Source organism: Lonchura striata, chromosome 5 (assembly GCF_046129695.1).
Source record: "Lonchura striata isolate bLonStr1 chromosome 5, bLonStr1.mat, whole genome shotgun sequence".
Classification (NCBI taxonomy): domain Eukaryota; kingdom Metazoa; phylum Chordata; class Aves; order Passeriformes; family Estrildidae; genus Lonchura; species Lonchura striata.
Window position 1 is genome coordinate 15281694 of NC_134607.1, and position 20611 is coordinate 15302304.

At 36.0% G+C, this 20611-nt stretch overlaps 1 protein-coding gene across 2 annotated transcripts in view; it reads right to left on the reverse strand.

Moving 5' to 3' along the window:
* KDM7A (lysine demethylase 7A) overlaps positions 1 to 20611 on the reverse strand; it is a 64135-nt gene that overhangs the window by 11128 nt on the left and 32396 nt on the right. For both annotated transcript variants that reach the window (XM_077783340.1, XM_077783339.1), the window contains exons 4-15: positions 20315 to 20475; positions 18508 to 18649; positions 18063 to 18249; positions 17095 to 17257; positions 14330 to 14417; positions 13487 to 13593; positions 10827 to 10918; positions 7603 to 7692; positions 6510 to 6719; positions 5795 to 5919; positions 5133 to 5290; positions 1893 to 1990 (exon numbers count right to left, since the gene is read on the reverse strand). In XM_077783340.1, the coding sequence (XP_077639466.1) occupies positions 1893 to 1990; positions 5133 to 5290; positions 5795 to 5919; positions 6510 to 6719; positions 7603 to 7692; positions 10827 to 10918; positions 13487 to 13593; positions 14330 to 14417; positions 17095 to 17257; positions 18063 to 18249; positions 18508 to 18649; positions 20315 to 20475 (1621 nt within the window). The remainder of the gene's footprint in view (positions 1 to 1892; positions 1991 to 5132; positions 5291 to 5794; positions 5920 to 6509; positions 6720 to 7602; positions 7693 to 10826; positions 10919 to 13486; positions 13594 to 14329; positions 14418 to 17094; positions 17258 to 18062; positions 18250 to 18507; positions 18650 to 20314; positions 20476 to 20611) is intronic.

Consider the following 20611-nt stretch of genomic DNA (forward strand, 5'->3'; position numbering starts at 1 on the left):
ATGCTATACATTCAGATTTTGTAATGTGTACTGGTAAGTACACATTCCACAATACAGAAAGCATCTCCAAAATCAATTTTTTACAAAGCACCACACATATTACACCATACACAAATCACTGCATTCTCTTTAATAAGAGTATTAATTATTCTTATCTTCAATATTCAAAGTACAAGGAAAAAATACAGAAGTATGGTTCCAAGCAGCAGACAGCACTGATGCCTATTATATATGGCAGGACACATTCTGCCCCATAAAACTGCTTCTGGTTCCTACTCTCACAAAATATAACCTTCAGAGCACTATCTCTGATGAATGACAGATGCTCTCAGGTAAGTCCAGAAGACAGCAGGAACAGAGACACAACAGCTGTTGCCTCTCTTACAGAGGCACAGCCTCATTTCATGAGTGAAAGAGCTTTTCAGCTCCTGCTGAGATTACAGCTTGTATGGGCAGGAGCTTCTCAAAGGTGGAACAGCCATATGTGACTCAATATGCCTTCACAGGAAGCAAGGGCTACAGTGCATATGTTCCATCTTGGTAATTCAGACTAATCTAATTTCAACAAGTACAGAGAACACCACAATCTTTTTTTCAAGACAAAGAATATATGTAACACACAACAAAGGTTTTGAAAACAGAAGATCAGAACATGAAGGAGTCATAATCCTTAAAGACTGACAACATTATCCCCATCATCAAAAACAGAACTGGAATGAATGAAGTGCATTATATCACCAAGATGTATTTTTATACAACAGTTTCATTCACATGAGCAGCTTCCTAAAATTAAAATGCAAGAGAAGATGGAAAAAAACTAAGAGAGTAAGTACAGCATAAATATAAAACATTCAGTCATTTACAAAGTCATAAAAAACTGGCTATATTCTCCTGTGAAGAAGAAATATATCACTTCTGAATAACCTGAGACTGATTCTGTGTCTTAGAAAAGGAAACCTGAGCCAAAGTTGCTGGCAATGCAGTTTAGGAAACCAGAAGAAACCACACCATGAAGGTTCCTATCACTTACTCCAACATTTAGATTAGGTAATGATGAAAGACAGCAAGTACCAAAAAAAAAATGTTGACCACCATGGAAAAAGTAGGAATTTAAAGACTTCTTGTAAAGTCATATAATAGGTTGACAACTGAAAGAAAGATCAAGGCATTAGCTTTCCAGAAGCATGAAGCAAAAATGTCAGGTAATAACTTCACCTTACTGCTAACCAATAAAAATTTAAATTACTAAATACAAGCTCAATTCACAAATGAAAAAATAATTGAAGTATTTATAGACACACACATATCTCTAAATTCTAGAAGTTGTATTAAAAAATATGTTTGTAAATATCTAGACATACCTATGGATTCATACTTCATTTAACTCTGAAGAAATCACCACAATCTAGACCCGTAAAAGGAGGATTCCCATCTCTTTCCAATAGTCTAAAATCTCTGAATAGTATTTAGCCACTCAGGTTGTTTCTAAAACTGAATACCTGTAAGATTGTTTCCTATTAACCATGCTCTAAAAGGAAACTGTGTGGTAGCTACTCATAATTCAAATGATGAAACTTAGACTTGTTATGAAAGAAATAAATAAAGTAACTAGGATCTGATTTTGCTCGTTCAGAGCAGGGCTTGTCCTCTGCCAACCCCACCTCAATGACAAAGAAGATAAAATTTTGCAAGATAGCATATCTTATATTTTTTCTCGTCACTAGAATAAATGAAGAATGAAGCAACACATTGTTTGAGATATTAATCTAAACAGAAATTATATACTTTTGTTATTGCTGCTTCAACACAGACTTTGACCAGATAAATCTCAAGTACATGAGCAAAATTATATTTAATTGCTTCATTAATTTCTGAGATTTTTTAATAGGTACCTGTGTAGTGCAATCAGGCTCAGATTCTTCTGAATCAGAAATATCAGAGTACTCTGAGGATCCATTCCTGAGTTCTGATTTCACACTTTCAAAGAACACTGCAGAGAAAAGAATTAAAATATAAGACACAACATTAACTATGTTAATATTTAACAATCATTTTCGAAGCAAAACCCAAGAAACACATATTTTGTTTTTAACACACTGCAAACAAAGGCAAATGCACATACTGATCTGGTTCACAAGTTTGCTTAGGACAACAATGAGTTGACCAATAGACTTCCCAAGCAATTGAGTAGATGAAGACAGGAAGAGAAATCAGGTGCAGCAGGAGTTTATATTCTTCCTTCCCAGAGGGCACCCACTTCAGAGATGGCACTTGGGCATTTTCTGGTTTTTTGTACAGGCTGGAGTCAGAGCAGTTCTCACCAGCATGAACCCTTAAAAGACTGCATTTCTCCCAAAGAACCACAAGCAGGAAACACATTGCTAAGTGTTTGGATTCCAAGGCTCAAGGCCAGTGAGGTGTATGTACACCTGTGTCAAGGCTGCTGGCAAAAAATTTTGATTAAGTACAAATTCATTAACGGTGGCAATGTGCAGTTCAGGTAGCATAAGTTTTTTGAAGAAAAGCAAAATAGGGTAAAAGAATTATGACTGTGTATCAAGAAAATGTGGTCTAAAGAAAGAAACATCACTTTAAAAGTATTAATAGTTTCATACAAAACAATGCTGAAAGCAAAGCTGCACAAATCGGAAATTAACTCTAGAATGAAGAGAAGTAAAATTGAAATGTTGGTTTGTTTTCAGCATAGTTTTACATGAAGCCACATAAAAGAACACAGTTTTTCCTAACTATAATTATGCAAGAATAAAGGATATACCTGTAACTATGTATACACTGCAATTCTAGTTGAGGTTTGCTCCTATTGAAGACTGCGGCAAAGATCACAATTAGGCATCAAATATATTTGAAGGGATATTACTGATTACTAAACACTGCAAGTGATAATTACCTTCAGAGTCAGAAGAAAGCTAAGATGAGACTTGTCATCAGAAAGTGAGTAAATTGAACAGAAGGGACCAAAGACTAACTAAAGATAGTATTAGAAAGAACCATGAGGAATACCCAAGCAAATTAAATGAGCAACACTGCTGTACAGGAAATTAAGCTATATAAAGTAATGCTCATCATATAATGATAAATTAATGTTTTTAATTACTGCAGCTCAAAACAACCCAAGGGATTTTTGATGATAACTCATGCTTTTGGCTCATTTCAAAAAGGCAAATAAGATTCTAAGATTAGCAACGGTATGAACAATACAGAAAACAAAATTTTAGAGATCAAAAGAACTTTCCTTTACACTACTATCTTTTCCAAGAAAATATATTGTTCTGCATGCCTCCAGAGACAAGGAGGAATATTCCTGAAATTGGGTGAATGAGAATAGGCATTATCTAAGACACTGTGAATTAAGAAAAATCTCAAACAACCTTCCCTTCCCAAATCACCCACACAAAGTATTTTGCTCAATTAAGGGCTGCACTTGATCTTTGTCCCTCTGCTAACACTGGGTCACCATTTAAAACCAGGATCTTGGCACGACACACAAAGCTAGACAGAGCATGATCTGTTTAAAAGCATCTGTCTGTGGACATTCCTCTTGGCTTCAATCCCAGAAAGAACAATCAAAGTTGGCAGCTGTTCTAGGAACAGGTAGTTCCTCTTCTGGAATTCTCTGCAGACAATGCCCTTCCCCTCTCTCTCTAGAGTCTCAGTTAAGGTAAAATAATCACACATAACACACATTCAGGGAAGTCTGAAGACACTCAATATTAAGTTAAAAATATCAGGAGTGCTCAAGTGTTGGAAGAACAATCTCAATGTTCACTTCTAGTTCTAAATACATTTACTACATTTGGATACTCACTGCCATATTCATTCTGTATCAAGAGCAATACTTTTGAAGAAAAGTTACCATTTCCCTGTATGATTTAATCTTTGATTCAAGTGAAAAATTTAGTTTGATTTACTTAAGATTAATTTTGGAAGAGGAAAACCACTACAATAAGCCTTCACACAACAAGCTGTTTGCCCTGTTTTAAGAATATCCAAGAGATACTTCTCTCATGTGCAGGCTTTTTAATACTGTCCTCTGTGACATATAGAAGCACAGTCAACAGGGATTATAGTTTGCCTTGTTAATGAAAATAATTAAATATTTTATTCAGGCTGACAGCAGAGTCAAATATTACAGTCTGTTGTGCAGGAAACTCAGGGAACTGGGAGTCTCCAGAGAAGCCTTATCATCTTTTAAGTGTTGACTTCAGTTTCATAATAGACACCTTCTAAGCCCTTTTAAGCTCTACTGTGACTGAATGTGACTTATAATTAAGCAGGAAGCTGAACAGCTCTGTCAAGGACTAATTTTATCTGCACACAGGTAAAAAGATATTAAAAGTAGTTATTGGCAACAGGCATTCAATATTGATACCTTACTAATACACTGATCCATTCAGTGATCATCACTGCTGAACACTTGGCAAGAGGGCTTGAGGCTACCAAAAGACCACTAGAGATTAGCTCCCAGTGACGGGTGGTTTAAAGCACTGGAAAGTGTTCTACAGATAGCCCAAGTTCTTTCCTAACTTTGCAGATACAAAGGTTGAATGTGTAAGATTTACTAATGTTAAATTATGTCTTTTCTCTTGTATGGAATAAAGAAATTCATTAGTAAAATAGACAAAATTGCAAGATCAACGATGAACTTGTGAAATTCAACAGGAAAAGTAAAATATAAGGCAGGTTTAAAATTAGCCACATATTATGATCTTTCATTCTCTACAGTGAAATGATGTGATGAGCTTTTCACAATGAGGTATATTTTGCTTTTAAAACCAAAATCCAATCATCATTCTTACATTATGAAGCAGATCTAGAGTAACAAATACTCATCCAGAACAGCAATTAAATTTCCACTGTGAAAAATGCTCTCCATAGTATTCAAGACAGCACTAATATAAAAAGGTGGGTTTTACTTTTCATCTCTATCCTGTTAGCTTCTTCAGTAGACAAGTAATATTTACTAAATGTTTTGTGTAACTCCTAATACTACTGCTCCAATTTATTTCTTTATCCTCTTTATACTTAGTTAGACTGAAATATTACAGATGGTAGTTAGACCCTCACTGAGATCATCAAAATGTTCAACTGATAGGACTTGGAGACAATCTTACTGTTCAGTGGCTTCTGGGCATCTGCATTCCCTTCTGCTTCAAATCCTGAGGGCTGGTCTTCTACCTTTACAGCTGTCTTTTTTGACCTTGTTCTGTCATCTTCATCTTCACTGTCTGCTGTGTAAAGACTTCGATCTGTAAATGGACGTCTCTCATCTCTTCTCACAAGAAAAGAAAAGAAGTCAGTTTTTACTCTTAAAAACAAGAAGCAACTGTTTTCCTTTCTTTATTTACAGCACACTCTTAAGATATAACAGTAATATTCTCTTATGCTCATCTCTTCATTCTGAATTATAGATATTCCCATTTACTTCCTATACAACTGTCATTTCTATGAAGATCCAAAGTTTAACACCAGAGTACTTTAAATGAGAAGCACTCGTACATATGGATACAAAACAACTTTTTCTACTTTGAAGCATTCCCTTCAGTACAGACCCCTGCGCAAGTGAATGAAATGCTGTAACAAAGGACCATGCAAAGCCTCTTCACTCCCTAACTGTGGCTCCACTAGGGGACAGCAGACACAGACATTCCTTCTGTACTCCTAACCAGACTCTTAGTGGCAAGAACTTATGAGCTCTACAAATAGAAATATTAACAATTAGCATACTCCAGACCATAATGACCAGGAAAAAGCATCCACAAGCAATCCTTTATACCTAATTATTCTTCCATTTGACAGCAGAAGGCGAAGATCATTGTCTTTTGTTCTCCATTCAGGTACTGTAGAAGAGGGCTGAAAGGGCTTGTTAAACCTCCCATTCAGTTTTGAGCTTGTGATATCCTAAAGAAGTAAAAGCAATTTTGCTTATTTTTAATTCCTATGAACTCAATTGTTTTTTTCTGCACTCTATAAAAGATTAAATTCACTAATAGGATGGTTACCACCTGGATAACCAACTGAAAAAAGCTCAGACAAAACACATTTGGATGCAAAGCACTTCAGGAGACGACTGCATCTTCTCCTTTGTTGAATCATCTATACTCTCCTGAAGCACTTGAAACAATTACAACTTTCCTATAATACTCCTTTTATGTTTCCTTTGGAGAAATACCAATAGACTTAGGCAAGCCAGAAGCTGGGCTTGGAACTGCTACAGCAACTCCTGGATTGGGTATGTGCTCCCTGATAGTAATATCTCAGAACTGATTTAAAGGACAGCAAGATATCAGTAACAGAAAGAAACCTGCCTTAAGCAGAACTTCCTTAGCTCAAAGCAATTTACATTTGACATATACTCTGAACCAATCTGTATCTCATATGACAAAGAGATCTAGTCTGTATTCTTACACATCTTAAAACCATTTTCTTTTCAACAGAGATTATAAAACTACTCTGATTTTGTTTTTCTTTGCGCATAACTCAATACTTGCCTCTTCCCACGGTGACATCTCCAGCCTTTTCAGTACCTCCCTAGTGTGGAGTTCCAGGATGTCCAGATTAGAAGGAGTTTTGGTAGCATGGTCTCGCAGCTTCCTCACCCTTCGTCTGGAGTGGTGAGGGGAAGCTGTTTCATGTGAAGATCGCGAAGTTGGAGACACACCAAGAATTCCCTGAGTTTTAACTAATTTGCTGTTTTCCTCCTGTAATTAAAAGCACTTTTCAGAATAGTCTCAGAGGAATAAATCCACATATTTAAGTACTGCTTCTTATTCATCTAATTAAAGGTAAATTAGGTAGGAAAATTGTTAGACCTTTTGGAGAAATAACTACACTTTTCATTTGGATTTGATGTACAAAGTTTAATTCTACTGCACCTCTTTCTCATTTAAAGCTTTTATGCTATTCCACAAGCGTAGTGCCACCAGAACATATGGTTTTATTCGGGAAGGCAGCACAGGGTAGACATGTATTGTACACAACAGATCACACCCCCTCAGACCCATCCATCTCTTCACATGGAAATGTGAGAATTTTTCAAGAATCAATAACCACTGAAGAATAAAGGAGCAAAACACTGGTATGGGAAAGCAACAGGGGGGGGAAAAAAAAAAAAAAAAAAAAAAAAAAAAAAAAAAAAAAAAGGAAAACCCTCCCTCACTCACTATGTAACACACAGCCATGAAACAAAAGAGTGAGCAAGAGATGACAACTGGACCAGAACTAACTAACAAGTAGATAGGAGAATGGAATATGCACAGAATATCAAATTCAAGTCTTTAACAACACATTAATAATAATTATTTTAAGTAGATATAAGTGACTACAATTTAGAAATAATAAACTACAAGTAATTTCACCATTAAAAAATAAAATTCAACAAAAAACACATAAAGCACCCATTATCCATTTTCTTTATCTGAAATACCCATAGCTTAGTATTCCAAACAGATTTCCTCTTGATATTCTATTGTTAAATTAATGGTAAATAAATTAAAAGGTCAATCAGAAGCATAACTATGATGGAGTTCCCTGATTCAAAGATTTATTTTCTGAAGACCTATGTAGGGTTGCCTCTGTTCTTACCTCTACAGAACGAATCACTTTAGAGAGCTCTTTGACGAGATGCCCAGGCCTAATGTTGTCTGGAATTTCGAAGGCATGTTCTGTTACAAGCTATATACAAACAGAGAAGAAAAGATACTTAAGTTTTGGGTTTTTTCCAGATAAAAACAGAAACAATATGAAATAAACAAAACTACAAGGGGAAAAAAAAGAAAAGAAAAACCAGATTCATTTCTGTAATAATAACCACAAATTACCAGGACTGATATACACAGGCAGTAGCTTCCAGTCCAAGCTTTAGTAGTCAGCAGATGTCCCTCAGTCTCTCCAAGATTCCAAAGAAGAGGTAACACAAAGCCATGCTGACAACCACTTGATTTTTTTTTACCCTCAGAACAGTAATCACCCTTTTCCCCTTTACCATGGTCAGTGCAGAGCAATACTTCCAACATTTATTAGAGTCATGACTTTAAAAACACCTTAAGACTAACGGAATTTCACCCTGACAAAATTTAATCTCAAGAATAATAAAGAGCAACCAAGATGCAAATTTTTAGACATCTTCCCGACATCTAATTCTTAAAAATTACGCTTAGCTTATTTAAAATCTAGCAGGTTGGAAAATGCAACTCAGAAAAAAACCCTATTCGTTATAAAAAATGTAGGAAATCATAAGAGTTTATGTTCCCTTTAATCCTCTGAAACCATACCAGAGACAGATTTCATATACATACACACACAGCAAAAGTCCAAACACTCTATAGTTAGATCCAGCAAAAAATATTTTGTATGCAGTTTAAATGTCCATTTAGAACAATTTTAGTTAGAATTAAACAGATAAAACCTCACTTAACACACAGGCTAAAATGACAGACATGAATTCCTGTAATCAACTACTTAAATGAAAAACATCCCAAACACTTTCAGCTACCCACATTTCAAAAAAATAAGATTCAGCAGCAAAACGATTGCTAGAAGCAATTCAATACTGTATGTGCATTTCATTGAACCTGACTTCCTCTCAATCATTAAAACAAATGCTTTCTCCTCCTCCCAAAAAAGCTCAACACCAACATATAATCATGGTATGATTATTCATTTCAGTGCCCCTAATTCTACAGGGGAGATTAAATCAGCTGCTATTATTTACCACTGTTCATTCTTTGAATGTATCACACCTCTACACATTCACCCTGGAGAAAACAGCAGCTCTGTCACTAAACTGTACAATTTTTCCATCGTTACTGGTCATTTTAGGACCATTCAATCCTTCCTACTTCACTGTCTCAAAAAAAGATGAGTTTGAAATTCTCTAGAAAATGGCACAAAAGAATCCGCTAAGAAAATTCACCTATGAATTATGAATTCACCTCTGTTGAAAGACATACTCCATGACACAAATGCAAAAGCTTGTGAGAGGGGTTCTCATTTGAGGAGCATGTATTTGCCATTTTTCAGGAACTGTCTGAAATCCTCAGCATGAGCAGATCAAACTGCAATGCACAAAGCTCCTCCTGTCCTCACCTGCCTTCAACTCCAAACTTATCATAGCAGAACTGGCTCAAGGATGAGGCAGTAGCCAGAAAAGATGGATGCAAGGTATGGAACATGACAGCTGGTGGACAGCAGACAACACTGGCTAAATCTCTGATGCTCTGCACTTCCCTCACAATGGGTGTGTCTGCTCATCCAGTGGTTTAGGAATACTCAAAGGTCTCATTAATAAGCATTCAGAATGCAGCAAGTGCAATTGATTTTTCTTCCACAGAGAAGTAGAGAATGTATCACAATCCACATGAATCACAATACCTAATGACCTACTAGACAGTACACAAATGCTACAATACTACACTACAGCAATCTAGAAAAAAGGAATGCTAATCCAATTTCAAATCAAAATAAGGATTTATATAGGCTATGTTTGATCTCAGTTCAGTAGCCTGATCACTTGGCTTGGTTATTATCCATGCCACAGATGCAGAGATGGCTTGGATTTACATGTGGTTCAACAGTTTAAGTCAAACATCTTGTGAACACTGCAACACTGCTTGCTAACAAGCCTTCATCCAGAACAGCAGAGACCAAGAGACACTGAAGAACCAACTCAGAGGGCCAGCAGAGTTTCATCTGGGATCAGTGATGTTACACAGGCTGGACCTCAGCACATTCCACACATAAAAACCACTTCTACATTTGCACCTCATGTTCTCTTTCATGTTGCTCATACTGTTGGATGCAGCATTGTGCAATTATCAAACATAATATCATACATACATGTTGCATAGTAAGTCCTCCTACAAGTAGAATTTGTGGGCAGAAAGAGCAGAGAGATCTCAAAGAGGCAGCTCAAGTCTGGCATGCAACAAGGCAATATCACAGGCAGCAACAAACTAGAATTAATATCCTCAGTCAGAATCAAACTGCATGTCAGTGAACAACACTTCCCAGGAACACTGGTTCCAAGAGGGCTTATTAGTGTAGGCACATGAAAAAACACAGAGTTAGACGAGACCCAGCTCTGTGCCAAAACAAACAAGCTTTCCTGGAGAAAAGAGCATCAGCAAAACCAGCACTGATGGCATACTTATGATTTTTCAAGGGTCAATCAATGCTGAGCAAGGAGAGTATTCAACTGAAATTAATATTCCTCAATCTGAATCGAAACTGACTCTTCAGCAGGTGTAGCTGAAATGTGCTTTCCACACCACTGACATGAATGAAAAACGAAATATATAATGGCATTCCATCCCTCTACTGCCTCAGACTAGGATTAATTGACTGTATAAACACATTTCTTAAAAAATGCCCCACCTTATTACCTTATCCTCTGGCCTTCTTATCCCATCCTGAGGTAAAGCAAGATTCTACTTCGATCAGCTATAATACTTGAGCTTATTAAATGGCCTAATAGACTTGGAATAATCATGGAATCATGATTATTGGAATGTAAATCTTGATGAGTCATGATGCCAAAATCCAATATAAACTTCACCCTAGCTATGGAAACATCAGTTTTTATTTTTTATTAAGTTTGTAAGTCACAGCATTGTTCAGTGAACACTCATGGAATATAAAATTGTCATTGTGATTCTTCCCCAAATCAGCAGTACATACTTTCAATAGACTTTTTCAGTACCCATTAACAGACAAAAATAATCTTAGACTTTTAAAGGGCATAGACCTTCACTTAGTTCTAAATTAAAAAAGAGCTCACCAAAATAGCAAACAAAATCACTTATACGTACTTCTTTTTTCATCCATAATTTTAAAGCAGTAAGTAAAGCCTTCACTCCTTGCACTAAATAGCTTGGAGGCTGGAAACCATCTTCCCTCAGTTCTAAAAAGGATACAGAAACCAATTTAGAAATACATCAAGAGAGAAAATAAAATGATACCTACTATTCAGCCAATAAAGTTGACATTGTACAACAGCACAGTAAAGGAAAAATTGTGCAAGCAAATGAAACATGGCATCCTATGCATTTATGTGCATACTGTAACAAGAATGACCACGAAGAAAACAAATCCAACCCTAGAGTGCTTCTGCATAAAACCTTCTTTTTTTAACTTATTCTTGTATGAATTAGGGTTAGTTTACAACATACTAAAGGTTATTTAGGGAAAGGAACCCAGATCTAAAATACAGAACAAGAAATAACATATTTGAACAAGGAAAACACTTTCATTTCATTGAGAAATGTTTTAGTCAAAGGCGACCAGCAGGATGTGGGATGTAACTCTAGATTAGAATTTGCATTACTTGTCCCCTTACATATGCAAATGTCTCACACTATCATACTTCCACTTCCCAAACATTTTTTGTCACCCTTCCAATTATCACAGCTCTCCCTCACATGATTTATATCATTTTTACTCCCAAAATCAGAAGGACAGGGGGTGGAAACCACTCTGCTTCAGAAGCTTCTCTTCTTAGGGAAGCTGTTGTTCCCAACTGATTGCAATTCTTTTTCATTTTCTCTTTTGCTTCATAGGGGTAAACAGCCAAAAGTAGATTAAAATCTCTCCTCATGTTCTTGACAAATATTTCCACTTGTCAATAGCAAATGGATCAACACTAGAATCATTTGGCTCATTTTATTCCCTTAAAAGAATATACTAATAAAACACCATTCTTATGGATTATGTATTAGGAAGCTGGCAGAAAAAGTAAGGTTCTATGAGTAAACAGCTGCTCTTCTCTCAAAGGCCTCCTACTTATTAAAGGGTATGAGAGGTACTGGCAGCAGCAACCTTCTTGCCCATTAGCTGACTCCGTTGATAAAATTTTAAGAATACAATGGAGTACCACAGGCTGAATTTTCTAGATGCAATAGAAATAATTGCATGAACTAACAGCAAAAAGTAATTCAAATTAATGAATACAGCATACATGAACAGCAGCATACATATTTTGAAACCCCAAGAATTAAAAAAAATATTCAGGTGAATGCAATAATACTTACCATAAACACTTTCTGCCAAAGAAAAGTCAGATTCAAAATGTTTGTGACCCTGTTACCATTTTACAAAATGAAGCAGAAAGATATGCTTTGTTGATTTTGCTTACTGACCTGAATTTCATAAAAAGTATTGCTAACAGCTGGACATCACCATTACCCCACAAAACTGAACTGGCCTCATCCTTTATTCATAAAATAATGGATATTGACTAGCCAACACCTAATTCATGAGTCTTGATGCCAAAATCCGATTAAACTTCACATTAGCCATGGAAACATCAGTTTTTATTTTTTTATTATGTTTATAGGCCATAGCATTGGTCAGTGACAAAACATCTACTAAACCAAAGATTGAACATAACATGAGAATAAGCTTCAAAGCCCTTCCCTAAGACACAAGCCACAAGAGGCTCCTAGCCTCTGCATTCAGGCAGTCTTGGGATAAAAAGGGGCGAGGGTAGAGTGAGGTGAACCAGACACAACTTATAGTTAGCTAGACCTTACAGAAACAAGTTTCCAGCAGGAACACAGTTCCTATGGCTTCTGATGAATTTTTAAACATTAAATATGCATGAATGAGACAAACCAAAGCAAGCTCTCAATATAAAAAATGCTCTTTTTGGAAGTAAAAGTTTTCTGCAAGTTTGTTCTGTTTGGTAAAATTTCTGAGTTGCTCTGGGGTCACTGTGAGACTTTAAATGCTCTTTTAGGAATCAAGGGCTGTTCAATGCTTTAATTTGCTGAAAGCAGAAGAGATAATCTTCAATAACTCGTACAGTTTCCACATTAGAAAAAGTTATGTGGGATTCTGATCTATTCCAAAACAGAAATTGAATTCAGCAGCCTCTTCTGAAGGTTGACTTTTGTCCTTTGAAATGCATTGTATTATTAAGATTAGACAAGCAGGCAGAGGGCAAGATACTTGAGGAAAAAAGGTGAAATCAGATAGGCACTCAAACACAAAATATACATGGGTATGATTATAGCAATTAAGGAATGGGTGAGGAATCTTAACAGCAACTCTTAAGAACTGGAGACTGTTGAGATACTTCTTGGATAAACACTGATATAAGTGATTTAATACAGCTCATAGGAACTGATGCACCTTTCCTTCAAAAGCCCTCACAGACATCTTTCCTTCCACAACCAGGAGCAGAGGACAGCAAGCACTGTGACTGGAAAGGTCAAAGAAAATTGTAGAAGTTCAAAAAAACTTCTGTGTTCAGCTGTGAGGCCACCAAGAAGGAACCCATAGATATAAGTTAGTGGGATCATTTCATAGAACTATTTGCTTAAAGTAAAGGCTATCAAAAGATATTCAGAGATCTTAAATGATATAAAAGAAGCCTGGGAGAAAAATAGAAGGATGCCATTGTCCATTATCACTTAACAGACAATTATAGAAGCAGATACATGTGCATCTCTTAAAATAAAGCAGGCATTACCTTTTAATGTTTCCAGTAAGTTTTTGGCCACAAACCAACAGATGGCTTCAAAGAAAGGAAATTTGAAGAGATCTGGGGTTTTTAGCCTCTTCTCCATTTCATAACACCTGAATGAATGCAAGTATTACAAAACATGAATGTTTTAATTATCAAATTCATTATTCAACTATGTAATCATTCAAATTGACACAATGTCCAAAATAAAATGAAATAAAATAACCATGGCCATGATAAATAAAAGAAGTCAAGTACCACATAGTTAAACCCCAACAAGACCACAGACAAGATTGAACTCTGGTCTCATTCAGGCTCTGACCTTATCAAGTTTGACTGCGGCACTTCTAAGAATAAAGTTGGACTTCATAAAACTAGGATACAAACCCAATGTGTGATCTTTTAACAGATGGAATTTTATCGGGATTCCACTGTAATAAATAAAAACAATATGTTTAGAAGACAGCTCCACATCTTGGACAAAAACTAAATACAGCTGCCCTTAGAGCAATGCTGACTTGAGGATGCTCATTTCAACTCAGTGTCGCACACCTGGGCTTGCTTAGTTTTGTTTTACTCACTTATACTAATCTCCAAAGTAGAAATTTGTCTTTTTTTTTTCCTCCTTTTAGTCACTTAAATTCTTGCACAGCCTTCATTTTGCTTTTGAAACAAACTTTGCAGAAGTAAAACAAGAAAATGTGCTTGATACACTCTAACTGAAAATGCCACTATTGTCTATGAGAGAGCCTGTACCAATTTGATCCTGGTTAAGCGCAAGAAGAAAAATCTCTATGAAAAGAATATCCTACTTACTGGGGAACAAGTACAGGAAGAGCTGAGACTAACCTGAGCTGCATGCCAATGTTGAGGTTGTGCAAAAAGTTTCCTCCAAAAGCCATACAATCCTGAGATGTGAGCACAGCGTGAATCCAGCCTGAAATGACAGATTGTGAAACTTAATACATACATATAGTCTAAGACTGTTCTTAAATATGCATATAAGTAAAAATTATGTTCCTGGAAGAAAAAAAGCAAACAGATTTGCATTCTGTGCTAGAAACAAGTAATCTACATTTTACTAACAAGTAAACCACAGTTTTTCAGAAATCTAATGGAACTGTAGGTTTCCAAAATAATTCTTTTAAAAATATTTATCACTGGGAGGGGGTGGTAAGGATGCAGAGCCAACTTGTCAAGTAAAAATTCCGAAAGTTTTCACTCCAGTCCACAAATATAAACAACTCAAGAATGGAAAAATATACTGAACAAAAGATCAAGTCATAAAAATAAAATTTTATGTCTTTCAGTATTTACAAGTTGCTTACAGTAACTGGGTTGTTTGCACAACATAAAATCATTTAGCAATACTGAAGTTTCTCAAATAGGAATTCAGAAGCAGTCCCATAAATTATTCTAAATACAGTCATTCTAAGTCAAGTGAAATGATGATCAGTTTAAAACCCAGTCTAGACATGCTATAATGTTTGTCACATAATTGAAATATTGTCCTTATGAAATCCACTATTCAACATGGTAAAGCATGGCCAATGTTTTGCTATTGATCTAGCTAATTACTATAGGATAATTCTAACTAAGCACACAGAAGAATACATTACAAGAGCTGCCTGATTAAAAAGTGTTATTTGTGAAATTTACACTGTGGAGCTTTAATGTAAGCAAACTACAAGGAGACTTTCTCTGTTGAGATCTCTCTTCTGATTTTGCATGCCTACAGGTGTTCTTTGACACAACAAGATGAGTTGGCCAGACATTTGCAGACTACTTCATGGTTTCACTGGGTGTAGACAAGATGAACAAGCACAGGAAGCTTCCCAGTTTGCGGAAAGATTAGACTGAATCACAAACAACTACATATTGCAAGCTAGCATTAAACCTATGCTCTAATTGAGCTAATAATGAGTACTTTTATGGCATACCTGCATCAACTTAAGATTTTAATTTTTTTACATTCCTTCTTGCTATTTTTATGCTGCACTTTTGATCCAGATCTACATAACAAGGAATGAAAACTTTGTGTAGACCACACAGAATATCCTGAATAACATTTAAGTAACTCTAAAGAGCCTCCCATTAGATGTTATTCACCTACATGCAAGATTAATTTTAGATCAGAAAACTACTCTGAACATATTTCCATGATTATAAAATAATTATGACATCCACTAGCACCAGTGCAAGCAGAAACGGCAAGTGATTTTCACCAGAGATCAGGGATTATTTTTCAAAGTCTTTACTCAGTCTTACAGAATTCCCCATTTTTTCAAATGCCTATCCTGAAACCTAGTTTAGTTTACGTGATCTTCTGCTGCACTCCATCATATGGATATGAATAAGTATGTGTGTATACACACACATGCACATGTGTATTTGAAAGTAACTTTTTATATGTAAACACATTGAAACACATGTACACAGGAGAAATTATCATCTGATTATACTTTTCTTCATGGCCATATTACAGTGATAGCTCAGATTCAGCTGATTACTTAGAAAGCAGTAACTATTTTCTGTGAGTCACAAGAAAGTTCTTCATTCTGTAATTCTGCTTTCTCTGTTCACAGATGTATGAACTTATATCCATGGACAATTAATGCTATTTCTTGCTGGAAATACATGGTTTTAAAAGCTCTGGCTGTTCAGAAATGTCAAGAGCACACAGAGGGACTCATCAGGTAGTACTTATTCTGCACAAGCTGTGAACTACAACAGTAAATACTGAACATCACAGGCACAGAGCTATGAGAAAAATGAAGTCGTCTAGAAAGTGCAGGATGGAATAATGTACTGATCATAATCTTCAAGGCTTCTTCAGAACTAGAATTGTACACCATTTCCCTGCTCCATGTATTTAAAGCTTTCTTTCCACCCAAAGAAGAGAGGACAGCATGCAGTACAAACTTTAAATAATAAAATACTAAAAAGCATTTATATGAATAGGTTGGATAAGCAAAAATACCAAAACCTGGCAGTCACTTTATTGGCAAAACATTGTTTCATTTATTAAAGACTTGTAAGGTTATGGTATTTGGGAATTTGTGTAGGGTGAGGTGCTCTGTTTGAAGCATTTTTTCTGTTTTTTATTCTTTTATTAAAGAAGTTTAATTGTTCTGGCATTTCTCACAACAAAAGCAAGGCAAATAGCCCACCCAAACCTGTATTCTTTATACTCTAGCCTACAGCATAAGAAGTTTATGTGATGTTTTTGTAATAATTAGGCTTAGTAGGCTACACAATACTGAAAACTGTATTATAAAATTATGGTAAGAATTCAGTCTGAGTATTTAACAAATAGTGAACAATCTGCCCTTTATTAATTGGAACTACTTCCCTGATAATCAAAATCAACTTTCATTTGTTGCCTTCTCATTGGGTAACAAATACCCTTTCATTCCCTGATAATTGTTATGACTGTCAGACAATCTTAAAAGCTAATTACTTGTTTTGAAAATCTAAATTTCTAATTTTTTTATTATTCTCTCTTATCCATAATTTTAGAGGATCCCAAATGTTGATAATGCAATGAGTTTAAGATTTTCATAATTCCTAGTAATTAAACTTGGTAAGCCCTAATACCAAGAGTAAAATCTTACCTGTTGGAACAAACAAAGTGTGTCCTTGCTTCACAACACACTTGTAACACTTGTCAACCTTGTCCCCAAAATATACTTCACTTTGGGTGACAGATGAACTCCAGGACTCATAGAGAGCCAGATTTTCATCAGTGGGCTTGATCAAATAGAATATCTTCTCACCCTATTAAACAAATATATCAAAAACAAATAAATTAATGTTTTCCTAGAGGTACACTACAACCTCTGAGTCACTCTGACTTAAGTAACAGATTGACCTAAATGTAAAGTATTCCATCTTCCCACTAAAGCATGTTCAGGCAGTGTCTCACAAATGCAATCCACCAAGAGCTTAGATATAGCATATTAAACAGGTGGTGTCTTGTGATTTAAAGGAAGCAAACAAACCAACCAGAACTTTTCACTGGAATACAAAAAATCCAGTTTTTATAAACAATTCATGATATGCACACACCTACCAAAGGAGAAAACAAGTGGCTGAAACAACTTTGCCTTTTCATTCAATTATTTTTTTCCTGCTAAAACCCCACTATATCACCCAAAAGTCTCCTGAAGTGATCAGTCAACCAATTACAGTCTACTAGTCACCAACAGCATGCTAAAATAAAAGCATAAAAAGGCAACACCAGAAATCAGTAATTCACTTTAAAGCTCCTCCCTTAGCATTGCAAGCACAAGATTTCATGCAGGTGATAATGCCACAACAGAAGGCTGCACACTGAATAACTTTTGTTTCACATAGTCATTGACATCCAAGGGGTGGCTGGGCATTGGAACAGGCTCCCCAGAAAAGTGGACACAGCACCAAGCCTGACAGAGCTCAAGAAGTGTTTGGACAATGCTCTCAGGCACATTGGGTGACTCTTAGGATGTCCTGAACAGAGCCAGGAGTTGGACTCGATGATCCTCATGGGTTCCTTCCAACAGAGCATAATTCTGTGATTCTGTAAATCAAGAAGCAATCATACCCAAAGAACGTGGTACCAAACTGATGTTCCTCCAAAATCAATATGAAAATCTGTATAGCTGTCCTGGACACCCATTAAGCAATACTTCTGAACAAAAGGCTTAGGGAAGACAGAATCATCTGGCCAATAATTTTCCACCCAGGAAAGCTTTCTGGCAATGTCTGGTACTTCCACTAATTCAGACATCCTTTTAAAAAAAACAAACAAAAAAGAACTGTTAATATAAGCAGGGCGTAAGCACACCTATTTTTAAATGGCAGCTTCCTACAAAGACATTACTTATGAACTAATAAATATGTTTTATACCCACATTACATGACAGTGGCTGTCTGCATAAAATACACCTCCTCTTGTCTTTCCCACTACAAGCATTATATTCCTACACATATTGTTCAGCTTTGTGAAAACCACTTCCTACATTCAAGGAACAGAAGTCAATACTCACTTTGTGTCCGAGAATTCCAGGCTGATCACATTCAATACTTTGGGTCGGTCAGGATTTGTGAAGTATTTAATGTAATTATGAAGCTTCATTTTACTGTCTGCTTGTCTTGCTACATCTATGACATCTATCACTTTGTCACCACCTGTGAAAAACAGGATGACTTTCTTAAGGCTATCACAGATAAAAGACATTTCAGGAATTTAAGAGAAAATTAGCTTTTTCCAGTCTTTATCAAAGCATTTCTGAAAAAAACCTCTGCTACTATCATTCTCTTGGAAGAGAAACAGATCAGTATAAACCAACTTTTCACTAGGTTTAACTTTAATTACTATAATCAGCTAAGGAGAGAACTGAAAGCACTCTAAAAATAAATCCTCTTTCCTGTGGTTAACCAAAAAGAAAAAGTAGTATAGAATGGCTGCATCTGTTAAAAAAAAAAAAAAAAAAAATTGGGTGTTTGGCTGCAATTGCCAGGAGCATCATGGATAAAATTTTCAAGGCAGATAGATCTCTTCCTCACTTTTCCTATCAAGCATCAACAAACACCCCCCCCCCCCTTTCTTACATACATGTGCAACTTGCAAGCATACAGTAATTTCACTGAATAATCATGGGTGTGTTTCATTTCTGATGACAATAAAGGGGGGTTACACACCATATGCTCTGAAGTGATACATTTGGAGAAGTAGACAAGCCAAGAGAAAGGACCTTATAACAGCACTAACCACCACTGTAACAGCAATTGGTTTACGTCCTTTTAGTTACACAATGGCCAAATTTGACACTTAATTTTGAAATGCTGGAAACATGCCTAGATGTACAATATAAACATATTCACTTAAAAACTGTAGGTTTGCATCATCTTGATAGATTCCAGCTGCAACAGTACTTATTCTGTTTTCTTCTTTTAATTTCAAAAATAGGAAGGTGAATCTGTGGCATTCCAATTTTTTCCCTGAACTGGAAAACTTGGCAGGTCAGGATTAGACAGTTAAGTTCCTATCTGAATCCAACAAGGCAGTAATCCAGAAAAACAAAAAAAAAGATTCAGAAATATCACCATGATATTTAATCTTTAAGGCAGAACCCACATTACTATTTATCATCACAATGGTGACAATACTGCATATTCTGTTGCCTCTGTAAAATACTGATGGACAGAAAACCTACTTTCAGCACACATCATTACATTGGCTGATCATGAGAACACACTCAGACTCTCAGCTGTACCATGTGTTTCAGGAAATGTCCTGCTGCACTTAGCTCAGCCTCTGTACTGCACACACACATGAGGCTGGCACAATTACAGACTGCTAAGCGATCCACTAAGAAATAAGTGGTTTCTTGGGAAGCTTCTCCTGGCAAAGGATGCCCAGGAAGGGAATTTTTCAGGAAGACTTAATTCAGAAAGTCCAATTTACTGAGTCCAAAACATCAAGTTCTGTCATAGCCTTACCAATGATTAAACTTATTAATCATAAGAGTGATTAATTCAATTCCCATTATCCTTGGTTTACATGTAGCAGGAAAAAACTTCAGCATTCCACATATAGCTTGCACTGAAATTAACAGGCTTTAAAGTTGAGACATAAGGCTGTAGTCCTATCACACATCTACTAAACAGACACACAAATTAAAAAAAAAAGAGGAAGAAAAACCACTCCAAACCATAGCATTGATTTTACTCTCTCCTAGTCTTGAATTAAGAATAAATATTTAGCATTCTGGAGGCTCTTACAATCATGCAAATATTTATTTTAATTTACAGACAGGATAATTTTAATAAGTACTCCAGAGTCACTCTTACCTACATAGCGTTCCACATCTAAAACAGAGAAAGTTGGTGGAGGAAGTCTGAGCCCCAGACCATCTAATTTAGGAACCATAATGGGAACATCAAACCCATGTTTCTCCAGATATCTCTGTGTTAACTGGCTTCCATGCATTCTCAAAATTACTTCATCAGCACTGGTGGAAAGAAAGGATGGAGTATTAGCAGAAAAAGCATCCTCCAAGCACTACTGAAATAAAACAAGTGTCAGGGAGACTTGTTTTATCAGTTTTATCAATGTGGGGGAGGACTGATGCAACAGCTACATCTGAA